This window comes from Cenococcum geophilum (genome assembly GCF_001692895.1).
Source record: "Cenococcum geophilum 1.58 unplaced genomic scaffold K441scaffold_24, whole genome shotgun sequence".
In the NCBI taxonomy this organism is placed as follows: domain Eukaryota; kingdom Fungi; phylum Ascomycota; class Dothideomycetes; order Gloniales; family Gloniaceae; genus Cenococcum; species Cenococcum geophilum.
Window position 1 is genome coordinate 1,691,741 of NW_027137582.1, and position 15,643 is coordinate 1,707,383.

A 15,643-nucleotide genomic window follows, 5' to 3' on the forward strand; every position below is an offset into this window, starting at 1 on the left:
TTTTACTAGTCGCCCTACCTTTTTCTTTACCTATTTTATTATAGCCCACAGGCCCTTATTATAGGGGAGGCTTGGGTTAAAAATATACTTATTTATAAATTATCTCTAGTTATTCCTTACTTCTTTTTTTAGGGTATTCTTTAACTGGTTTCTTATATCTTTATATTATCTCTTATCTTTAGGGTTATAGCTACTTAAGTATTTCCTTCTTACTCGTTATTGGCTAGCTATAAGAACCGCGCCTTATATAGACTAAGTATATCGCGTATAGGGGCCCAGTCTTAAGACCGGGCAGTACTCTTCTAGCCCGTTTTTAATTGCTGCCTAGATCCTTTCTAGTTTTTAGTTAATTTCCTTAGGGGTAGCTAATAAACCTCGCTCGATTAGTATTAGGTGGATTTTTTCTAGGTCTTAGAGTTATTATTTAACTATATTAAGGAAGCTATCTACCTTAAGCATCTTTATTACGTATCTTTTGCTATTTAGTTACGCCTTAATATCCAAATCTAGCTATATCTAGATGGGGATATAGTCTAAGGTAAATGCCTATTTTTCTTTAGGGTTATACCTTTTAAGTCTCTAGTATAGGCCTTCGTCTATAAATATAAGGTTAATTATACTTCTAGCGGATCCTTATTACCATATAATTGCTCTAGGGGGGGTGGCCAGCTTAAAGCCCTAGGTGTTTATAGCTTTTAGTAGGCACTCTACCTATTATTTAGTAGTAACGTGGATACCCCCCTACCGCGGGTAGTAAAGGTTTATATCTCCTAATAGGATAGACTCTATGCCTTTGGTTTTAAGTAAGCTTATTACTAATATAATATTCTCTATTTATGGGACCCTTTTAACCCTAGGGTTATATATATTAATGATTTATACCAGTCCTCTATATATCTGGATTATTATAACTATAATATTTAGATTAACTACCTACTATAACTATAAGGATAGGCTAATAGTCTTGCTAATTATAAAGTATATATATATAACTGCTTTTGGTTTATATAGGAGCTGGAATCCTTAGGGGCAGTATATTAATTATATATAGGTATTATAGTACGGCTCTTATATAGTAAGGATATAATATTTCTCTAGGTCTAGACTGTCTAGTAAGGGCCTTATAAAATAGTAGTTTGTATTACTATAGTTATACTATATAATAGATAGGTAGCGAACCCCCGGTAAGGGTCCTTTACCTTTTTATTATTCCTCGCTTCTTCTATTTCTACTTTCTTTAGGATATTTAAAACTTCTATCTCTTATATCTACACCCTAGTTACTACTTATTTTATATAGAGCTTTTTATTCCCATGTTTTATGTTCCTACTAGCGCTTCTATATTTAAATCTATTATTATCTCTAGTTTTTCCCCTATTCTTACTAGTTAGCTATATACCCTTTAAAAGTCGGCTATGAATATTATATTTGCCGCGTTAAGTCTAATTCTTAATTATCCTGGTCTTAAGCTTGCTATAGCTGTCTATAAGGGTCTTCCTATAGGGCGTCCTCTCCCTTATGTCCCCTATAACCCTTATATCCCTATATAGTCTAGTAATATTACACAGCGTCGCTTTTGGCCTGTTAAGGCTTGGGATAGCTAGCCTAGCCCCCTAGTATTAAAGGTAGGGAACGCTAGGAAGGCACCTACGCCCCCCTAGCTTATTACCTATTATTTCCATTTATATAACCTAGCGTGCAGTTATTCCCGTAGCTGTTAAGCCCTAACCTTCTATCTCCTATATTTAATACAGTCTTCTCTCTTCTATACCTTATGTATACTTTAGTAGCAGTTTATACATTTTATTTAGTCTTAATTTAAGCAGTGTCTTATATCGTAGGGGCCTATATAGTGGCCGTAGCATACCTATACTGCGCATATAGATTAGGTGTGCCCCTATTATATATAGTAATAGCATTATTTTAGGCGGAGTCTATAGTTATAGAGCCTTACGTTATATATAAGGCTATTTATAATAATACCTTTTTGGATAAGGAGTTTTTGCATTCTTAGTGTATATATACTAACAATAAGGGAGCCATACGTTTAACCGGCGTTTCCCTAGCAAGTCTCTAGCAACCCTTATATTCTTTTATTATTCTTATTATATACTTAGTTTATATTTTCCTATTAAAGCTATTAAATTTAGGTAATTTTAAATCCTAGTATAAGGCGTTCCGTTTATTTTACTATCTTATATATAGTTGCTATGTTATCCGCCTAGCGTCCCTTTTCTACCCTAAGGCTTAGGAGAACCACTAAGACTTTAACTAGGTAATCTTTACGGAGCACTTTTATGCCAATATGTTTTCCTAGCCTATTCCCTACCCTAATAGCTCGTTCCTTTACCTATTGGTCCCTTAGGGTAACTCTAATATTTCTACTCCTAAGGTGTCGGACTATAATAGCGTCGTAGACCTCTTTATAGATCTCTATAAGGACTTTTATTTCTAATTATCCCCTAAGCCCCTCTACTTTTTCTATATTTAGTCGTATTATAATTATATACCCAGATATTATCTTTAGGGGGGTAGGTTCCCTATACTATAGACGCGTAGCTATAGCGGCCTAGGTGCGGTTTACCGGTAAGGAGGGATTTTATTTATTTTTAATTTTACTTAGCCGTTAGAGGATTTAATTAAGGGTTTGCTAGAGGGGCGCCTAAGGTTTACTAGACTAGCGGAGCTATTCTACTAGCTATATTAGTTCGTTATAGCTAATGGTAGCTCCCCCGTAACTACGGATACTAGACGCGTTTAATAGGCTTTATATTTTGTTAGATGCCTTCTTAATAGAGGTCTTTCCGCTTTATAGTGTGGTATTCACCCGTTCTTATTATAGAGGGCTATTACTAGACGTAGTTCTAGTAGATGCGCGCGAGTGCGAACCACCGTTGTTTAATATATGCCTCCCCTGCGATGTATACATCTTAGGGGGATTCTCTAGGTGTTTTTCAGGGTTCTTTTGGTTGGTTTTGGTCTTTTTAGGCCGGGTGCAGCAAGAGCTCCAAAGTTTTTGTTCCTTTATTAAGTTTTCTAAGCCTTACTATTATAGCTAAAGGATAATACAGTACCTAAATCTATATTTAATTAAGTTAACAAGCTTACTAAATATATTTGGCTAACCTATAGGAAGCTTTATACGCCTAAAATATACCTTACCGTTAATAAGATAATTTAACGCTTTATAGGCCGTGCACCTAAGATTATTAATATTCCATCTAAACCTATACTAGAAGGCTTTAAGATATAGATTTTAGTAAATAAGGGCTATATATTAGACTTTATATAGCACGCTAAAGGTAATAAAAAGGGCCTAGTTAATTTAGATAAGTCTTTTATTAATAAAGGCTTTTTAAAGATGTAGGCAGTAGTTCTTAATTTACTTTTATAAAAAGATACTAAAATAGATAAACGCCTCTACCCACCTAGAAAGCACGTTATTTGGCTTAATAATCTATTTATAAGTATTAAGCTTCTTAAACAACTATAAGGCCTTAGTATTAGAGGCGTAGGAACTATTTATATAACTAAAATATAATATAAGGAGCAGGGGGACCTTAAAGGCGATATTAAGATAGTTATAACTATAAAAGAAAAAAAGAAAAAAAAGGTACCTATTAAGTAAATTAGCTAGAGGCTTATAGAGCTTAAATTAACTTATACGGCTTAAATTCTATAGGGAGAATTATATAGTAAGCTTTCTAAAAACGGCTAGGTAATAGAGTTTGCTTAAAAAGACGCTAATATAGTGCTTTTTATAAGTACTGTTAATAATAGTAAGCTAAACGCCTCTATAATAAGGCTTAAAAGCTAATAATATTATATATCGCTAGGTTAATAAAAGATTAAGGACTTATAAAAATAACCTATTTTTACCTTTAGCGGCGCTAGATAGACTTAGAAGGTCTTTAGTAATAAGGTATAAAAGTAGTTACTTATTCCTACCTTTATTTTCTACTATAATTACTATATATATGGTGTAGATATTATAGATTAATTATAATAGTATTTTATAATATAGAGGATCTATAGGTAGACTTAGAAGCCTCTATTACAATTCCTGCTTAATATAGTAATTAAAAATTACTTCCTACTATATTTTTACCGTCCTACTAATTATTATAAAGGCTGTTATAACGGCTATAAGTAGTTTTAAATTAATCTACGCAATATCTTATTTAAACGCTTAATTTAGAAGTAAAAGGCTCTTATATATAAACACGAATACCTTCCTTAACGCTCTATAGATAATATTATATAGGTTCCTATATAGCTGTATAAGCTAATTAAGATATCTTATAAACCTATTTACTACTTAGCTTACGTAACGGCTAGTAGATATACTTAGGTAGAGCATATAGGACGTTAAAAAGCTCTATTAGAGCTTTCACTAAATACTATAAGGAAGCCTCGCGATAGTAAGAAATGGGATAGGCGCAGGCGTCTTCTAAGGACGCTTTTTGGCTGCAGTATCTGCAAAATACCGTTCTACAGGAACAACGACTGCTAGAGGCCTTATATCAAGCGACTCAACTCCAAAGAATAAACTTATATATCAATTTTGTATGAGAATTAAGTAATATTACCAACTTCGTATTCCTGAGCACGGGTCTTAATTCTATTGATTTAATTGGCTGGCCCTTATCGATAACCGTAGGACCCGAATTAACGGGTTAAGGGATAGTTCTAGCCAGCTAGTAGAGGCTCTCGTTATATAGAGTTGTTCTACTTATTTAGTTTAAATATGTCTTTAATTATAAGGGGAGTACAAGTAGTAAATCGCAAGGTCTATAAGCTTTATGGACGTAAATTAAGAATTAAATAAGGAAGGAGTAATTAGAGGAAGAAGCTCTACTATATTTCTAGTAGGAAATATAAGGTCCCGTTGTATTTTCCTATTGTAATAAAGGCTGGCATTTAGTGGACAAAACGCGTATATAGACGCGACGGGGAATTTAGAGAAAACTATATAATTTAGTATAAATATCCCNGGGTTTCCCACCTAAATTTTAACCGGAGATCCGAAGATCCTCAACTTCTACAAAAGGCTTCAAAATACCACCAAATTGATCCTTCCTTACCACTTAAGCAGCGAGCTGTCAGCGCGCTGCATAAATATACGCTGACTGGCTGTTGTAACTATGTACGCTGACTGACTGCTTACATCAGCAGCGAGCTGTCAGCGACGCTGCCAGCGACGCTGCCTGTTGGCCACACTGGTTTTACTATAAATCAATTAACAGTACCGCTGCTAATTATAATCCGTTTCTTTAACATACCTTAAGAGCGGGTTCCCATACCAAACTTTTTTGTGGGCGATTGGGTTGAGATGCAAACTCCAGAAGGGTTAGGTGATACTAAGGACATAAAACTAAAATATGGATCTATGGCACTTGCAAATAGTTTCGCAACTCAGGTTCCGGGAGGAGAAGCCATAACTCCTACGATTCTGATGAAGCAAATCAGAGAGAATACTGAAAAAGTGTGCAAAGAGCATCCAGATATGGATCATGGATGGCAAAACAACAACTACACTGAGGAGCACACTTTCTTATGGCGTGTAGTGTAAGACCAGTTGATGACCTAATAGTATGAATAGGTCGAATGGATGCTTAAAGGATCCGTGATTAAAGTCGCGTACCGTAAAGAAATAAAAGCAGTGATCTTATTGGACTGGACTGGAGTGGATTTGGGGGTCAAATCCACTCCATACGCCGAGGAGGCGGTGGAGCTCTAGGACTCCAATATGACTCCAGATTAAATATATACTATAAATAGTAAGTCTTGGCAGAAGGTAAGGAAAAAGTTAAGGAAAGAAGAACGTACTAAATCAACCCTAAATCACAAAGCCTCTATATAAGAAGCTTCGTGATCTTCTACCTTAATCGCCTCCTTAAAGGCAGCATATGCGCCCTTATCGTGGCTCTCACTCTCGTCATCATCTGGCTCTATAGCCACTGGCTTACCCGGCCCACCTAGCTCCCCCGGAGGTGCCTCTGCTACTGCATTTGCTGCTATAGCTTCCTTATACGCGGCAACTCGAGCCTTTAAGGCCTCCTTTGGTGGTACCATTTGTGTAGGCTCCTCCCTCTATAACTCCAACATATATTATTAAACGTGCCCTTGCGCGGAGGCCCGTACCAATGGCGGAGGCACTCGTTAGCCTTAATAATATCTATTTACAAGCGAGAGCGACGGGTGACGTGCGTTGCTTTGTATGCTTCGGTTTCTTCGTTAAGGCGTTACATTGAATATAGTTCTTGCCCTACAGCTTAAACTTAACCACCTCCTTTATGTCGTCGGCTTTCGAATTGATTGATTTTGGGGCGGGGGTAACGTGGAGGCGGGCGTACTGAGAGATATCGTTCCATCGCGGAGGTAGGAAAGTCGAATACAACACCACGACAGTAAGTGTAGATGCAGAACCGTAACAGCAGAAGTGACAGCAGCCAGGTGTCCTAGATTCTATAGCTAATACACTACTTATTAGACAGTGAATCAGTGGTAGAGTTAAGAGACTTGCCGATTGGCTTCTTCTTTTGCACTGACCCCTCAGCGCTCTATTCCTCCTCAGCCGCACTTTGAATTGGGTATAGATCTGGAGCTCCAAGAGTCAAATCAACCGTAGATCCACTCTAATCCACCAACCAGAAGGCCCAATCTAAATCCATATCGAAGCCGAATCCACATTGGAGCTCCAAATAGACCCCGCTCCAAGTAGATCACTGAATAAAAGTGATACAGAGTTGTAGGGAAAGTAATTGCGCGTATAGTTTGCCACAATGCTGGAGCGAATAGATCCTCAATACCGGTATTCGGCTAAGTTGAATTAAATAGCTGGCACAGGTCGAGTATTTAAAACCCTTAGATGCCGAAGAACACGTTTCCAAAATGGCATCGGCAAATGCCTGTGGTGGTAATATAGGTAATGATCCTGCGTAGAAGTTAAAAGAAAGATGCTGTAAGGTCGTTTTATGTAGTGAGATAGGTCCTGCCGAATAATTCATTGGTCAGAGGGCTCTATAGGTAAATTGAAAGGGACCATTTGCTTGTTGGGGAAATGAAAAGACGAACAAATAAAATAAAGTAAAGAGCGACAGGGGTAGAAAGGCCAAGTGAAAGAGAAATACGAAAGGGTCAGGTTAATGAGCGGAAGACTTGTGGTTTGCAAAGGTGGGAGAGGGATGGTATAAATACTGTGCGCCAAGATACGCGGTTGTTGGGAGCATAACCGGAAGTATAAAAGAGGTCAGAGGGTTGAGTCAAGATTGCAAAGCTTCCATGTTTCGATAGAAACCAAATTCTTAGTGTTATACAAAAAGTACTCGCAACCACGGCACCGATTGATGATCCCAACGCCTTCAAGCCATTTTCTCCATCCCAATCTATAATGTTAACAGGGAGATTTTGAGCTATTCACCATGTTTCCAGAGAATAAATCTAAATGTTGCAAACAATGGTCAGTTGAGGCCCAACTTGTTAAGGGGAGGCCATACTTAAAAGTAAAATCAACACATCTCAAGCGCCAAGTGTTGTTGATAAAGTTAGTAACAGCCAGCAAATTTTTTGCTCAGAACCCTCTCAACACTTGGCCGTATCGCCCTCATCTATCCCACGTTAGAGGTGATGAATGAAGATCACGACGCGAAACCTTACTTCTCACGATCTTCGCAATTGCCAACATCATACTAATCCCCATGACAGTGCACCCAAATGCCACACACAACCCCGCTGCATATGTCTTCCAGCTCCTAGAACTCAGCTTCATGAAGCAGAGAGGAGGTAGGATATAAGCAAGGGCGCATGCGCTTGTAGCTCCAATCAATTCAAACACAGCGCCGAGATCACAGGTCAATAGAGAGAGTGTCATGGCCGACACAACTAGCACAGTGGTGAAGAGGAGGTGGCGATTTGGATCCCACTGCTCGTGTGGAAAGTAGTAGTTCGTCATGACTTCGCGACAGACGAAAGCCTCAAGAGGGAGAGTGGTAAGCATGTTGAGCCCAAAGCAGCTAGTGTGGAGTGAGTCAAAAGCAATATTTGGACTATGTCATTCGGCACAGTAGATTCTTACAATCTTGCAATATTGACCATAATGTTGTCAGCTGGGAAGTTGTTGAGAACGTTTCCTTGCGTCTTATCACCGAAGGTGAGGTAGCCAGCGAGCGCCATAATTAGACACGCCACCATTGAGATGCCGGTGGAGTAATGAGTGACGCGTGCGAAGCGGTCTATGGTCGGCTTCTTAAGAGAGCCGTAGATGAGGAGAGAATTATGATCTGAGTGGTATCATGAGTGGGATGCGTTTTGGGGGGACGGATAGAATGTCTTACGGCAAACAAATGCTATGCTGAGTTAGTAACCCTATTTCTATAAAGAACATCGTCAGAGCATTACCAAAGGAAATGACGCCAATGGCTTGGAAAATCCCCGAGTGGATTAGCAATCCACCTTTCAATTCGCCGCGTAACTCCGAGGGGACACGGAAGCCCTGTGTAATAATTGTGACAATTATAACAACCATACTGATTAACGCTAATGTGCTCGCTTTCGCCAACTGTTGTATGTCAGCCCTGCGAGAATAATTCATGAAATCTGATTGTTGACTCACTTTTGCAATGTCCCTGTACAAAGAAAGAGGATACGAAATCCCAAGAATAAATATAACAATAACCGCACGTCGATTTGTTAGAAGCCATAAAAACGACATGTTTTCTAACGAAGGAAACAAAGCATTCATGACATGCGGTATGGTATCGCCAATAATGATACAGAAGGCGATCATGCCTCCAAATGCACTGGCATCAATTAGCAGGCCTCAATAACAGCCTTTGAGTGCGGTGAAACTAACAACGCCCATTGTGCGATTGATATCGCAATCAACCCAGTCTTTCCAAAACAGTGTTCCACAGTTGCTTGAAAAGAATTGGCGCCGCTTAATTTCGAATTAATCACAATGAGGCGTATAGTCCAATCTACGGTAACTGTAAGCCCAATGAGAAGCAGTGTTCCTGTTATGAGGCCGGCTTGGCGGAATGCGTAAGGCTGTCCGATGATACCTGCACCACTTTGAAATCATGAAGATCAGCACGCATTCGAGATGAAACCCGGGTATTTTCATTGTGATTTGGGGATTGGAGGAAGTGTCTATAAAACCCGAGAGACCAAAAATGTCACACGTACATGATGCTATTTGCCATGTTCATGAACGCGCTACGCATCCCACTCTTTGGTCTTGCGCTCTCTAGGTGATCTGCTGGGTCGAATGCCTCGTCCGCTACAGTCACACTTGGCGCTTCAATACCCGTTAATAGTGGTAGGCGTTGCACTCTTTCACGCCCTCTTCCATTTTGTCTCCCCCTGTCATCAAGGTAGTCCTCAGCTTCCAGCTCAAGCCACCCAGAATCTGTATGTCCATTCGCGCCACCAATATCCCCTGTATGCTCTTGGAACCTGACTCTGTTAGGGGTCCGCGGAGTGCCATCTGGTCTCGGCTGGGCAAAGGAGGACTGTCTCTGCTGCGGGCGTGGAGAGTTGCTGTTCGGTCTGCTACTCGGACTGGGGCTTAGGCTTTGGCTGCGGCTAGGGCCAGGGTGAACGACAAGCTCGTTGTCACTATCATCCTCGGATGCAGAGCCTTCTTCGAGCAGCTTGCGAGACTCTTGCATTATGGAACCAGCAGTTGCATTGTCGGCGGAGGCTCGTTGGAGAGGTTCAAAGACGCTATCGTAAGCGGGTTCTCGACAATCCCTGCGTTTCGCGTATTTTTGGCCAAGTCCCAGGGCTACCACGGCAAGTGGGGGTCAAAGAAAGCTCGAACACCACCAACGTCTTTGTATACAGACCAGGGCTTGCTTCAGCGTAATGAGAGCTCCATCAAACATTTCTACGAAAGCTATTACAGAAACTATATGATTAGACGTAATTTACTTAAATCTCCTCACCCTAAGCACTAGTTAACAGCTTGTGCGCTCAACCAAATTCCCTACCTACCAAAATACTTCACAAGGGAGGTATATTACAGCACAAAAATGCTTAGCTAGCTGTCATTTCATGATAACAGTGACCTACGTACCCAGTTGCAATCTAGCCAAAAGTTGGTATTGACACTCCAGCTTTAGGCCATGACACTCAAAAGACACTGACAACACCAAAAGAATCCCCAAAAATTGTCATATAAAAGCAGAAACATGCATATGTCAACTCCGCCCCAATCCCTATGTTCCTTCGTGTTAGTATTGTTCTTAGAGTACAAGAAAACATGCATTAAGGTGATGCCCGTCGCAGGTTATCTTAACCCTCTCTTCACGTAGAGTTGCCCTAGACTAAGTTGTTTGTGGTTCATGCCGCAAGTGACACCGCACCCACAGAGTCTCTTTAAAGTCTGAAACCACATATCGATAATCCTAAGGGATGGCGTTGAAGTTTTTGTGATAGTCGCTTCGTTTAGGTGTTGAAGAGCAAAAGACATGCATCTTGAGTTGACTGATGAACCTGGGATGCATTGTGCCAGTGTTGCATGTGTACGAGTGCTATCGGTTGCACTTACCATACATTAAAACTCTTCCGTGGTCATGACTCAGGTTTATGCAAAAAAGCGAGGCGTGTCTAAGCTGTCTCAGGGCCGAGTGCAGCTGCAGAAGTTTGATAGCGAGGTCTTAAACCAACTTAATTTCACGCTCGACAACTCCTTGAAAGAACTCGCTGCCAGACGAGAACATACCGAGACGTTCGTACGCGCCTGGAACCCGTTGTGACAAGCCTAACACAATGCCCGATATCCACTCGTGTGAGTAGCTTGCAATATTTAAGCATAGGACCGTAGACTTGAAATGCTTGAGCGTTTCACTTGGTCTTGCCCTTCGCACCGTCCGCGAACGTGTTCCTGACTCAGACTCTACATCATCCTCTACGAGCAGAGAATCCGGCGACACGTTCATAGTGGAGGCCCCTTTTATTAGGAGCTGGTAAGCAAACTCATTAGGCTCTGGAGCGACAAGAATGCCCTCAAGAACCGGTCCACGAAGTGTGATAAACCCATCCGTGATTTCTCCCAAAGAGTTTAATCCCGCAAGTGTACACTGTGCGTCGATGATTTCGATGTTCGACCTCCCTTCAACGCCCTCAGCCACATCGGGCTCGTAGTACTGGATCTCGGTATCGACTGAAGCCCACGAAAAGCTGGGCGCTCTCCAATCCGTGAGCCTTTTTGCTTGGTGTGGTGGTTCTAAGTAAGGAGATGATCCCCATAAGAGCCCCTCAGCAAGATTGTCTCTCCACAATCCGGCAAGATAAACGGATTTTGTTGCATCTTGGATTTTGGATGCGATCCCGGAGATGGCCGGCAGCTTGTCAGACGGGACGGTTAACCTTCGCTTAGTGTACTGGGCGACGACTTGATGCCAAGTTGCCCAGGCCCTATTCTTCTTGCTAGAAGATAGCATCTTAGGGATTAAAGCTGGCGTAGTTGCAAATCGCTTAGGTGATGGCATACATTCACATCGATAAGCTATCCTGCATTCGAAAATAAGTTCTGTGGAGGTGTAATAGAGAATTCGAGAACATAACACATGTTCTTGGAGAGCCCACGCGCGGCTCATCAGAGGACCTCTTGGTCGTGCAGGCGTGCCTTCGGATGGATCTGGATGGTGATCTAGGATTTTTCGCACTTTTAGTATCGATGCCTCTCCTTTGGTATTCAAATATTGGAGGTTGACAGTCTTAAAACGCTCCGTAAGGCAATGTGAGTCGCTATCTCCAGAGGTAACTGCGGCAATTGTGATGTAAGAGTTCTCATATATGCTACTCATTTTTGCGGATTCGCATTCCCAGTCTTGTTTTGAGTCTTGAATTATGCATAACGAATCGATCCATAAAAACCTCATTCCTAACTGCCGGGTGATTATAACAGCATCTTGGAACAATGCGGGCAACGACAGCCAATCAATACAGACTTTCCTAGAACTCAAATTCTCGGTGGAAGTTGTTAGAAGCGGTCCAGCCCCCCAGCAGTGGCTCAAAGACGCATATTTTATGTCTTTCCCACGTGGTTCGCAAATCTTGATGGGTTTGTCGACTCTCCCGACATCAAGTAATCGTTTCGGAGAGGCAGGCTTGGCGCTGCCACGACAAGCACGATGCTTTGGATTCGTCAAACAGTCCTCAATGCACTTTCGGGCAAAAGCGAAGCACTCATCTGATCCGGAATTTGATGAAATCTCGTGTGTGCTGCCGAGTGTTGGCCAAGGAGCTCGGGTGCCTTATAATCGCTTAGAAATATGTAACAAAGAGATGGGCAATATGAGATGCGAGTGCTGTTAACACCCTAATGGAAAGAAAGGTCCTACCATGAGGCACGTATATTTCTAGGCTTACACCATTGTATTTGATCCCCTCAATTGATACATTGATTGGCTTCCCCTCAACTAGATCAATTGTGATCCGACCTCGACTAGCCCGCCAGTCCTTGAGAAATGCGTCGAGAGCTTGGGCAACAAGGAGACAAAATTTACAACCAAATTCAGCTGTGCTCTGCAGCTTTAGTCCATCGACGACTAGCGTTAAGCTGGCGCCGGCCCGCGAGCTACTCTCAGCATCGTATGCAGCAGCTGTGTGTCCTCGGGGATCCAAATTATTGCAAAGTTTGCATGGGCCCCTGCGCCTCTTCTGCGCGCTTCTCGTCAGAGGTGGTTGAAGCGTCTTTGACCGGAGCGCCTTTGGCATCGCTACCGTTGGAGGGAACGAAAAACAAATATATACAAGATAAAATTACATAATTGATATGCGGTTTTACATGATTCAATAATTGAGATGGCGTACAGACACCCCGATGACGTTCTGGAGCTGGAAGTCCGCTCTGACCAGAATGACCGGGATCCTGAACCCGTGACTAAGGATAATCGTATTTCCGAACGCTAAATTTGAATCGTGTTTCTTTTCGTATCCAGGGGAAACATCATCCTGCCAATTTTCCAAATACGAAGGTGCCTAATGCAAAATTTCCATGCTATCGTTACCTTTTGGACAAACTAGATGCATCAAATGATGATCCGAAACGTTGCACGGCAATAATGTTTGTCTAACACACTCAAAAAGCCATCGCGTGTCACAGGCGGTGCATGTAGGGCTGCTCAGCCCCGTTTTCCAACGATCGCATAGCACCAAATCACAGTTTCTCCAGATCTTCACGCACTGACGCGAAAGAAGCATGATTAGACGAGGGGCTGAGAGACGCCGATATTGGAGCTCCGACTCTTTGTAGGTAAGGCCATTCCTGGTGCATAAAACAATTTAAATTGGTGAGCGCCACGACGTAGGCCATTGGTTCACCATCCTCGTGTTTCGGCACTGTGTTAGGAACAGTCTGGAATAATTCTTGGCACCGTGTCTGAATCTTCCAGACACAAAGTGCAGCTAAAATAGTATACGAGCCTTGTGGCATGTTTTCCTAGCTTCATTCTCTTCTCGCCCAACCATCACCAGCGGCTGCGCCCAGAACTCTCCAGCCGAAGCTTGTTGTCCTTGCATTGGGCGGCGGCCTAGGGATATTGCCACGGGGGCTGAAACCAATTTCAGAAGGGGCAGCAGTGCTAGGAAGGTGGTACCTCCTATATATACCTTTACAATTCCCAAGTTTCCGCTTTCTTGTTTATCTTCATCAAGTCGCATAATTACTAGTCTCTCGTTTCACAACTCTTACTGGATCTCAAATACCGCTCACTAAATACCACTCACTTCATACCTAATATCAAAATGGTTTCGAAAATTCTCGCTGTTGCGTCTTTCCTCGTTGCCTCCGTCTATGGAGAGCTCTCTGGATTCTTCATGATGGACAATAGCTTCGGCTCAATGATCAAGCGTCAAGGTGGCTACTATCCCACGACCCACACCTGCGGTCAAGGTGACACTTGCGAAGAGGCATGCGGTGCTGGTCAGATAACTTGCCCATCCACCTCTAGTATCATGTACTGCTATGACCCCACCATCGGTGATACTTGCTGCCCAGACGGAAGTGGAAGTCAGTATTCCCTGCACTCTGCAAATTGAACCAAACTAACAATGCATACATAGACTCCTGCTCCGATGGCTACTTCTGTACCTCTGACTCTGCTGGTAACACCTACTGCTGCCTTGATGGCATGAGCCTCTCCGACTGCGGCGCCGCCTACAGTCTCACAGTTGCTCTCTTCTCGGAAACCGGTACCGTCGTCGCAACCGCCGCAGCCTCGTCAGGCTCACAAGTAGCTCCATCAAGCGTTGCCGCCTTCACGAGCTCCTCGGTTATCCACATCCAACCCACGACCAAGCCAGCTACCTCTCTGAAAGCCACCAGCATCACCCCACCTAGGAACGCGACTGTGAGCACCGCATCTGCCCCCGCGCAAGTCACCACCAACGCTGCCAATGCTAATGGCTTCGCTGGTGCGGCTGTTGCGCTTGGTTTCGCTGGTGTTATTGCTGCTTTGTAAATATCTTTACATAATAATTTGCACGAGTAGAATGGCTTAAGATGGTTTATGTGCATCGGTGTGCACGGTTTAAAATGGTGTTGATTCTAATTCATTTTTGGTGGAGGGTCATGCAAACGATTAGCAGCGACGATTTTACTGCAGATAGTTCGCATATACATCCCGACTGAGGAATACCATTGAAAGCCTCTGCACCATTTTAGCGTCCATAAATGCCCCCTTAATGCCCCCTTTGGTGCCCAAGTGATTTTTGTTGCACTACGCATAGCAGAACCATCTTCCACCAATTTGCTCGAGGCCCTGTGATGTTGTTATTAGCTAAACATAAATTAAGCTTGTGCAGGGGCAAATAAGGCCTCTTGGCAGGACTGCAGTTTTTTGTTTTTCGGTTTCAACGGTGGACGTGGCGGCCAATCCGACGCAGCACAAGGAAAATTCCGAGAAACGTTCGAATAGGGGCACACGTGATGTAAAATTTACGCTGCCCGACTGGCCGGCGGCCGGACGGAAACAGCGAACACAAACCCATTCCACCAGGGCTAGAGAAGAGACATGAAAGACTTCGCGTATGCTATTCGTTAATCTGCGCCGAATCGCAGGCTGAGTCTAACGTGAGCGATAGGGTTATGATGGTTCCTAACAAATTTCATCTGTGCGCGGTTTTGATGTTCCAAACCGTCTGGGATTAGTGGCCTTCCCCCCATAAGGTCACCCATAAGGTTAGGGGCCTTTGGCGGGTCTTACGGACAGAGACCGCCTAAAATCCCGTCGCTTCGGCGACAGAGCCCCCGTAACTCTGGGGCTTTATGGAGAGTAGCCCCAAAAAGGAAGAGGAAATCTATTTCCGCGCGGTCCTCCTGAGAATCCTTTCGTTCCCTCTAGAAAGTTCGCCTGTGCTACTACCACAGTGCACGAGCTCCGGCGTCTCCGTTGCGCAGTGCGGCACACTAGCAATCTCGCCTTCCCGCACACTAGTTTAACTCTTACAATTAAGCTTTAAAAATTAGACTTTACAGTAGGTGCACAGTGCACTTGACGGGGCCGGAGCTTGTACACCCTGTACTGCTCTGCCGCCTGGGTGACCTTGCAGTATCCATTGAATGTCAAGGACCATTCGTTACACCTGGTAGGCTTCGCTCTGTGCTACACGGCTGAAAATTCGAGCGACCGTG

At 42.9% G+C, this 15,643-nt stretch overlaps 5 protein-coding genes across 5 annotated transcripts; 1 reads left to right on the forward strand and 4 right to left on the reverse strand.

Annotated features, from left to right (window-relative positions):
* Nucleotides 1-5,698: 5,698 nt before the first annotated feature.
* K441DRAFT_660870 (uncharacterized protein) lies at nucleotides 5,699-6,093 on the reverse strand (the record flags this gene model as incomplete). Its single annotated transcript, XM_067648780.1, has 2 exons — nucleotides 5,699-5,771; nucleotides 5,830-6,093. A coding segment is annotated over one exon (249 nt), but the record flags the coding sequence as incomplete, so codon positions are not given.
* A 1,160-nt stretch (nucleotides 6,094-7,253) lies between these two features.
* Nucleotides 7,254-9,710, reverse strand: K441DRAFT_660871 (uncharacterized protein). Its single transcript, XM_067648781.1, has 9 exons — nucleotides 9,187-9,710; nucleotides 8,855-9,070; nucleotides 8,615-8,801; nucleotides 8,401-8,560; nucleotides 8,337-8,348; nucleotides 8,078-8,282; nucleotides 7,660-8,015; nucleotides 7,500-7,610; nucleotides 7,254-7,443 (listed from the first exon to the last, which is right to left on the reverse strand). The coding sequence occupies exons 1-8, from the start codon at nucleotides 9,669-9,671 to the stop codon at nucleotides 7,585-7,587; spliced, it is 1,647 nt and encodes a 548-aa protein (XP_067503546.1). The 5' UTR covers nucleotides 9,672-9,710; the 3' UTR covers nucleotides 7,254-7,443; nucleotides 7,500-7,584.
* A 600-nt stretch (nucleotides 9,711-10,310) lies between these two features.
* On the reverse strand, nucleotides 10,311-12,824 carry K441DRAFT_130392 (HET-domain-containing protein). Its single transcript, XM_067640074.1, has 2 exons — nucleotides 12,351-12,824; nucleotides 10,311-12,262 (listed from the first exon to the last, which is right to left on the reverse strand). Exons 1-2 carry the CDS (start codon nucleotides 12,724-12,726, stop codon nucleotides 10,662-10,664), a joined length of 1,977 nt encoding a protein of 658 aa, XP_067503547.1. The 5' UTR covers nucleotides 12,727-12,824; the 3' UTR covers nucleotides 10,311-10,661.
* A 302-nt stretch (nucleotides 12,825-13,126) lies between these two features.
* Nucleotides 13,127-13,599, reverse strand: K441DRAFT_130406 (uncharacterized protein). Its single transcript, XM_067640075.1, has one exon. The coding sequence runs from the start codon at nucleotides 13,442-13,444 to the stop codon at nucleotides 13,169-13,171; it is 276 nt and encodes a 91-aa protein (XP_067503548.1). The 5' UTR covers nucleotides 13,445-13,599; the 3' UTR covers nucleotides 13,127-13,168.
* Nucleotides 13,600-13,827: 228 nt separating this feature from the next.
* On the forward strand, nucleotides 13,828-14,471 carry K441DRAFT_563333 (uncharacterized protein; the record flags this gene model as incomplete). Its single annotated transcript, XM_067643606.1, has 2 exons — nucleotides 13,828-14,020; nucleotides 14,074-14,471. 2 exons carry the CDS (start codon nucleotides 13,828-13,830, stop codon nucleotides 14,469-14,471), a joined length of 591 nt encoding a protein of 196 aa, XP_067503549.1.
* Between the last annotated feature and the right edge of the window lie 1,172 nt (nucleotides 14,472-15,643).